This window comes from Monopterus albus, unplaced genomic scaffold (assembly GCF_001952655.1).
Source record: "Monopterus albus unplaced genomic scaffold, M_albus_1.0 scaffold69.1, whole genome shotgun sequence".
In the NCBI taxonomy this organism is placed as follows: domain Eukaryota; kingdom Metazoa; phylum Chordata; class Actinopteri; order Synbranchiformes; family Synbranchidae; genus Monopterus; species Monopterus albus.
In genome coordinates, this window is record NW_018127949.1 from 3,186,635 (window position 1) to 3,195,150 (window position 8,516).

Genomic DNA, 8,516 nt, shown 5'->3' on the forward strand with positions numbered 1-8,516 from the left:
AGCTCAATATTGTTCACAAACCCACTGCTATCTCCTTGAGGATTTTACTGAGGAATTAAATCTGGGGACAAGCCAACAACAGTTTGCGTTGGACAGACAAAATAGTGCAAAAACAAAGATACTGCAGCATCCTACTGTCACCATGTTATACCCATATATAAAATAAAACACCCCTGCTTTAATAATTAAAAGCTTTTTATGTATTTTCTGCTCACCAATACATTTTCTTCAGCAAACTATTTTAAATAATAAAAATGGCACACAGACCAAATATATATATCTGTATCAGGCTAAGAGACCCTAATAAATATCAGTTGTTGCCAAGTTTTCAGAAAGGTTGGCTTTTCCTGTATCAGGGTTCAGAGGTCATGCCCATTAGTCTATAAAAAGTTGAACACTTTATCCTCAATCAAACTAATAGACTTATTTGTTAACATTTCTTCACTGCTTACAAATTTGTATCCAAAAAGCTTCAGTGTTTGTCCACAAACCTTCTGCACAGCCTGAGCTATTTTGAAAGGTAAAGTGAACCTCCATTTCTCTACTTGTTCTGAGGATTTTTTCTGTGTAGAGTAAACACCACTGGCGCCTTTGGAGGCCTGTGTGTTCCTCAGGATCCAGGATTTCACCCGTGGCGTGAACGGGATTCCAGTAAACCTGTACATCTCCTTTGCCTTCCTCATGGGGAACCGAGCAATATCCTCATACCGCACTAGCATGTAACGTCTGCCCAGCCACAGTGGCTGCCTGAGGCCAATCTCTGCAGACATCCTGATGTTATCACAGTTACCTTTCAGATTTTTGACTCCGTCATCATCAATGGGCACTTCCCCATCCATGGCCCACTGCTTCCAATTTCTGTATTTGGCTGCAAATGCCACCATGCGAGAGGCCAGTACAGCCCGAGGATCCCGAACCAACTGAATGAATTTTACATCAAGGCGTGGGTCCTCAGCCAGAGGACGGAGAGTCTCCAGTTGGCGCACCCTCACTGACTTGATGGCCCTATGCTCCTTTTTAAGGCAGGACTCGGATGCCATGGTCAGATTCAGGGGTCCACAGCGCCTGGTCCTGCAGTGATAGGGCTCAAATACTCCTTTAATGAAGGGGCTACAGACCGAGTTCTCACACAAAGAACTGCTCGATGCTCTGCGGAAGAGGGCATTGGTGATGTGGTCCACAGGGAGGGGGTCAATGAAGCTCTCCAGCAAGGAGAAGTCACACAGGAAGAGCTGCTGGAGCACGTCACGGTATGCTTTGGCTGCTGCTGTAGCATTCGTGCCTCCATTCTCCAGCGTCAACATCCTCTCCACGTGCCACAGCGGCTCAAACAGATAAAACATGTCGTTACCCTGCTGGTTAAAAAACTCGCCTACAAAGGAGGAGCCCGTCCTGGTGGTGGCCAGCAGGAGAATGTGTTTTTTGCCCCTTGTCATCACCTCCTGGTGCACACTGTAGTTCTCCAGGCGCCGCTTCATCAGGGTGAAGGCAGACTTCATCCTGCTGGGTGAGGTCAAGGAACCATTTTGCTTCAGCAATATGGTGGAGAAACCACTGGACTGTAGAGGGTTCTGGGGGGTCTGCTTTAAGGCAACCTTATCTGACACTCTGAAGGTGTGAGAGGAGCACAGTTATATTATTTTTCAAATTTATCATACAGGAGTTATATCCTTGTTATTTAACTTTGTTGCTCAAGGCATTTTCGTATAATATTCATTTAGAGCACAGAAGAAAGAAACATAGGCAAACTTGCTGGAAATCACAAAAACACTTCACTGAAATGGACTTACCTTGAGATAATGTTGTTTTCCTTCTCAATGATAACAAGTGCCACAACAAAGACAATGGGTAGTGTATATTTGATCTTCATTCTCGGATGTAGCCGTGCCTGGATATGCTTTTACAGGTTGCTTCTTAATGGGTTCTGCCAATCTTGCAAGACTCCAGTCACCTTCTCAGAGAACCTTCCAGTTATTTGTATTCACCGTTGTAAGCAACATTTCATCCTGTAAATAAAATGAACATCAACCTGTCAGTTACACATTTTCCGCATTTCAGCACGACTGTAGGTAACTACTTGGTGTCAGATCTTTTTGTTGGAACACTGCTAGATATATGTTTTTACTACTCATTGAAATGGGGAAGTTGACAGTCTGTGGTTCCATATATGAACCTGCAGTGTGATGCTGAATCAGAGTACTGCTGCTGATACTGACGTTCTTCCCCTTCTGATAACTCTCTTCTTCCCTTATTTGTGGCTGTGCAAAGCATCAGTGTATTGTAATCCGCAGAACCCAAAGATGGTGGCATATGCTCGGAGACAAAAATATCATATCTTAAGAAGTTAGTAATAGAAAATAGCAGAGTGCTTTGTACTGGAATCTAAACTAGTCCTTCCCATGAGGAAGTCCTTGTTATCTTTAAGTGTACCAGTGCATTTTAAGAACCTGCCCACCCACCATGCAAGACTGAAGGCTAGTGCACATAGAGAGGCTGTATTTATGAGTCAGTCCTGGTAGACCTTTTTTTTATGAACAGAAAACAAACTGTAAGGGCACAAATGAAATGTGAGCAATAGATTGCAATATGAAATTAAACTGTAATTCCACAACTGCACTCTAATGCTTGCTTATTCCGTTTTATTTGTATAGCTCCAAATCACAACAAGTCGTCTCAGGACACTTTACAAAGGAAGGTCTAGACCTTACTGTTATTATAGAGGAAATCCCAACAAACTCTCCACCTTAAGCAAGCACTTGACGCCGGTGGGGATTAAAAACTCCCTTTAACGGAAGAAACCTCCTGACTTAGAATTATCTGAGTCAGTTACAGTCCTGACTCCCACTGAAAGAGCAGCCTGTCATCCAGACTGCCAGCTGCTCCTCCATGTCAACACTTAGAGGAGATCTTTTCAACAAAGGTCCTCAGTGGCATGGCCTACACGGGCAACTGTGGACCATCTGGTGATGGGCTAATGACTTGGTGCTTCCCCATAATATGCCTTTGTGCTTCTTAAAGACTGACTGACATTGAGGGGACACATGTCCAAATGCTAAGAGGTATAACTACACAGTGCTGAAATTGAGGGGGAAAGGCTGCTTATCATGGAGCCATAAATTGTAGAGCTGTGAGCCTGGAGATGTTTGTAAGTCTGTAAAGTGCAGACAGTGGGTAGTCAAATGAAGTTAAGGGTAGCTTTAATGATGCCTATTTGGGGATATCTTGCACATTTCTGAGAGATTAATGTAAGATCACTTTTAAGATGATAGCAGCTTGGCTCAGATCCCTGACTAATCTTTGGATTTTAAGATTATCCTGTCTACCTCCTCTGCCAGTGAACTGGTCAATAACATTGTAAGAGTAAATGAGAGACTCTCCACCCTAAGGAAATCAGTAGAGTGTAATTTTAATGTGTGCCCATTAAAAAAACATGTTCAAATAGAAATTTAAAAGTATGTAAGCAAGCACACCAAGGTTCTACATGAAGGTTTTTTTTTAATCCTGAATTTGACCTTTGGGGGTTGGGAAAACATTTGTTTACTGGATGTGTCAGTTCAAAGCAAGATGAATCTTGAATGTGTCACAAACAACAGACCAGCTTTTTCACTCAGGCAAGGTCCTCATGTTTGACACGGACTGAGTAGCTCTGTGTAGGAAGTGACCATTGCTTTCTGTGTTCTGATAAGCCTGAATTTCTGTGTAACACATCTAGAAGTTGAGTTCCCACATTCTGTTGTGACCTCTGTCCAAGCCTGTTTTGATCACAGAAGCCAGTCTGAACGGCTGCAGTGTAAACACGGGGAATGGTTGGATGCTGCCTGTGAGATTCTCTGACAAACTATGGGAAGTTCACAGCTTCAACAGATCAGTGTTACCTGGAACAATGTATAGTGAAATTAATAAGTATGCACCACCCTGCTGAGTGCTACAACCACAAAGGTCTCTTTACCCGGGCGTGGCTCTAAACTTTGTTTGGGCTGAGACCACAGAATATAAACTCCCCAGGCCATTTACATCACAGGGTCAGTGGCTCATCCCCTTGATGTTACAAGTTATTTAAAACAGATCAGATAGTCTGCTGCATCAGAGGAAGTTACTGAGCCCTCAGTGGTGATTTGGCATCATGTCAGTACAGTCACAGCTTGTGTAACAGAAGATGTGAGTAATTCAAAGGTTACAGAACAGCATATTTGTTCTGCTGTTTATTTTGCAGCTGAACACATTTAGACAAACGCCAGCAATTTTTTGGCCTAATGAATAAGACGAGCAAACAAACACTGACAAAATGTTACAGTATGGTTCTTTGAGACTGAGTATGTATTTAGGCTGTTTTACATATATTTAAAATAAAGGTACAGTACATCAACAATTCATAAAAAAATAAGTGGTCTGAGGTTTTGTCATTTATATGGTAAATTAGATGTACACCAATTATCTCAGCTTATTGCATCTGCTATGTTAAGCAAAAAAAAGTACACACAAGCTGACATTGTTGAATATTCACAAACCACTGAAGCATATGACACATTTGATCATCTGCTCATAACAAAACCACCACTGTGCCATTTATCATCCTCTTACAAATCCTTTTAATAGCCTACTCTTATTTAATATAAAGCTTTGTGAAAACAAATTAAACACTAGCCAAGCAAACCCATCGGGCTTGCAATTGTATAGCAAGTACACTGTACAGATCTGCACCATATTTTACAGAATATCCATTTGCAAATCACCCTACACTTTGATTTTTTGGGGATCCTCTTTGAAATACAATATGTCAGCAAAGTGATAACTAAAGGTCAATATTTCTCAATATACAAACAGAGAAAATCTTAAATATTTCCTATAATGGAGCAGCAGGGTTGGGCGATGTCAATTTTCTGTGCTGGTGAATCTTTAAAACATTGTCATTGTACTCCCACTACATTTTTGCAGATTAAGATTTTACATAGGAAAACACATTATCAACATATAAAACTGGCTGCATTGTTGTAGATTAAACTACATACTGTTGCATGTTCTCCCTGTGCTTGCGTGGGTTCTCTCCGGGTACTCTGGCTTCCTCCCATTGACCAAAGACATGCAGCTTAGGTTGATTGGTGACTCTAAATTGCCCATAGGAGTGTGTGCGTGCGTGCGTGTGTGTGGTTGTTCGTCTATGTGTTAGCCCTGCGATGGATTGGCGACCTGTCCAGGGTGTACCCCGCCTTCGCCCGATTGCTGGCTGGGATTGGCTCCGGCCCCACCCATGACCCCGTTCAGGGACTAAGTGGTAGAAAATGAATGAATGAATGTAAAACTGTTTAAATTAACTAGATAAAATACTTAACTTTCAGGCATTTCATTAACTGGATTAGCCAAACACAGAAAATGTACTATGCTATACACTTTGCCTATACATCAGTATAGTGCTACAAATTATATGTACCTTGAAAAGTATGCATATCAGGACATATGAAAGTGTATTATTGAATGTGAATTGTGCTAATTTCCCAAAAGAAAACAAGGTAAGTCTATTTCTGGTCAATTGAATTGATGGCTGTCTCCCCTTTCAGTGGGAATTATCTGCTATCATCAGAGTTGGTTACCAGCAGTTTAATGAATGCACTCATTTAATACACTCATTTAGAAAAGTCGTTAAACTTTCCCCAATATTTTTGTTTGAGAAAGTTATTAATAGTACTAATTAAGTTTGCCAAAAAAAAAAATTCAATATACCCGTTTGACTAGAAACATTGTATTATAAATAATTTCATGGTGGCTCGAGTCATTTTATGGCATGCAGGCAACAGGTTTCATTAAGAGTGCAGGTGAAATTCGTGCTTGCTGATAAAATAGTTTTGGACCGTTTGACCCGAACTCACACTTTATTAATAAAAAACAAAGAGCCATAATAGAAAGCCACTTTCCCATAAGTTACTCTTATGTCAGCCACACCTGTAACTTTATTATAGGCTACTAAGCTTTCCATAAAGCGGGGCAACGTCGGCCATAAGGACAACTAAATAAATAAGTGTCATTTTAATTTATAGGCAACGGTTGCCTGCACTCCGTACTCACCATCATGATGAGCTCAGGTCTGAAAGCGTCCCGCTACGGTTCATCCGTGAAGTTGATCAGCCTTCCTTCCAGGAGGACTCCGGACGGAAGTGAATTGCATTATTTTCCGAGACAACTTCAATTTTGTGACAGAAAACAATCAAATCCAAGAGATGCAGCCGGACTAGTCTGAATAAGTGAAACCTGTAGATCAGATGGAATCATGTTGCCCGGTGCGATTCAATGAATCATATGGGAAGCTTTGGTCCAAAAAGAGGAGCCTCGGGCAGGGGGCGTCCTGGGCCTTAATAGGGCATTGTCTTTGTACGCACCTCAGGCAGAGGGCGCACTGCCATGACCCCTCACGGACCCCCAGTTTTTAGTTTTTATTAACGGATAATAAACTTTATAAACGTAAAGCAGGTGTGTGTTTGGGGTAAAGGGCAGTGTTGGCCTGAAACTGCTGTTACTTAGGCCAATTTAATGTTTTAGTAGTTACTGAGAACAAAAGAAGAGGCAAGCGCCCCACCTAGTGGAGAAAACCACATTGTGCGTCCCGTAGACTTCTAGGTGCAGAGAAGAAAGCTACATATTATGAGTTATATAATATTATTTATAGTATATTACTGTATTTTATATCATAGAATTTAGGTGATGTTTTACAGATATTATTACATACGGTGATTGTAATTAATTGTTTTATTTTTTGGTAATTGTCATTTACTTTTTATAGGATTATAAAATGCCGATTGTCATCGGCATTGTTGTATTAGGAGAGAAAGAACTGTCGAAGGACTACAATTCCCATTAATTCTGTCGCTTAATGATGACGTACATATAGACTTTTCAAGAATGTTGAAAAACAATTGCGTCAGAGACTTGCGTACTTCTTTGCAAAAACGTGAAGGAACCAACGACCCTGCTCTCGGTATGTAACCTTAGCTTATTGCTGCCTATTTGTAAGTTGATTAATATACAACCGAAGATGTATTGGTATAGAATAGTTTTATTTAAAAGATTAAAACCAGAATATCTACGGTTTCCAAAAGGCTTGTTAGCTAAATGAGTCGTTAGCCAATTAATATATGCCGTGTTAACTAGCTAAGGTTTGCTAGTATAGGTAACTAACGTGAAATATGTCAAAGTTTATTTACTTCAATAACTGGACAGTTATTGCTACATTACTTGAGCCTTATGACTTATGACTATATTTATTATTTTTTTGTGCACATCGGAGACCATTGGGCTGGAGTCAAATGTATTTGCCACTTGTATTTTTGACGATACTTGGCAATAACGTTTATGCTTAACTGGTTTGTGACTCTTGCCTTTACAGATAATAAAGAGAAAAGTATGATGTCACGACTCTCAGTTTAAATGCTGTTAGTTAACGTTACCTGACGGGATGTTTACGTTTTATACTGATATAGGATAATATATTGTGACCATGTTGTTGGCGAGGCTGACATGCTTGAGGAGTGTCCCGCTCGCCGGGATTCGCTCTGTACTGGCACAGGGCTCCCCAGCCCTGAGAGCGCCCACCTTGAAGGCCTGTCCTCCCCTGCTCAGGCCCCAACAGGTACTGTATATGTTACAGGTATCAGAATATAACACCTGTAGGCAGATGTATGTATCCTGTAATACAGGAAAGAAATGATAAGACAGGGAGACGTGTTTCCTCTTTTTGATGTTCTCCGCCATTATTTATTCATAAACATCATCAGTTCACTGAACACAGTGCATTGTCTCTTTTTTCCAGTATCATAACTACTGTACTTCAGCTGTATCTTTATACAGGTTTCTTGGCTTTACATAGCCACACAAGTCAATACACACAGTACAACTTCATGTCACTAGTTGGTCCAAAACTGTTTCTCTATGGTTAACTCTTCGAGTATAGTTTGACTATAATTGCACTCTCAATGCACTAACATAAATTTACTATCTAGCAAGACTTGGACTTATAAGCAATTGTGTCAGTAACCAAATCATTGGAAAAAAACAACACCTTCTAGCAAGTTAACAAAACAGACTAAACACGGAGCCAGATGACCTGTGAACTTAAGAGGAGGCGTGTGGCCCACTTAGTATCTTGTAGCTAGCATGCTATTTAAGAGAATGATCGAGTGTACCACCGCCATTACTATCGCTCTCGGTGGGCATTAGCTTACTTTCCACGAATACACAGAACCATTTTCCCCTAGCTTCACTCTACCATCACCCTTGAATCATAACTCAACATTTGCTTATTGACTCTAGCAGTTTTGTGGGGTTTTCTTGTTCAACACTAACCTGTAATACAGGAAAGAAATCATAAGACAGGGAGACGTGTTTCCTCTTTTCGATGTTCTCCGCCATTATGAGGAAATAGCGGTGCGTGCGCTCCCGTCTACAGTCCCTGGAGTAAACAACAAACCCACACTGCCACCTACTGTCAAAAGTGGTGTGACTACGGATACAATACTGTATATTGGCAT

The 8,516-nt window shown here is 40.9% G+C and overlaps 1 protein-coding gene across 1 annotated transcript; it reads right to left on the bottom strand.

The window, feature by feature from the left end:
• Positions 1–366: 366 nt before the first annotated feature.
• On the bottom strand, positions 367–6,557 carry chst3b (carbohydrate (chondroitin 6) sulfotransferase 3b). Its single transcript, XM_020605252.1, has 3 exons — positions 6,061–6,557; positions 1,791–2,006; positions 367–1,608 (listed from the first exon to the last, which is right to left on the bottom strand). Exons 2-3 carry the CDS (start codon positions 1,868–1,870, stop codon positions 381–383), a joined length of 1,308 nt encoding a protein of 435 aa, XP_020460908.1. The 5' UTR covers positions 1,871–2,006; positions 6,061–6,557; the 3' UTR covers positions 367–380.
• Between the last annotated feature and the right edge of the window lie 1,959 nt (positions 6,558–8,516).

What these genes read in the sequence shown, in the direction of transcription:
- chst3b (XM_020605252.1), bottom strand. Translation starts at nt 1,870, where the DNA reads ATGAAGATCAAATATACACTACCCATTGTCTTTGTTGTGGCACTTGTT. An exon ending in GAAAACAACATTATCTCAAG is followed by an intron (nt 1,609 to 1,790) that starts GTAAGTCCATTT and finishes TCACACCTTCAG; the next exon opens with AGTGTCAGATAAGGTTGCCT.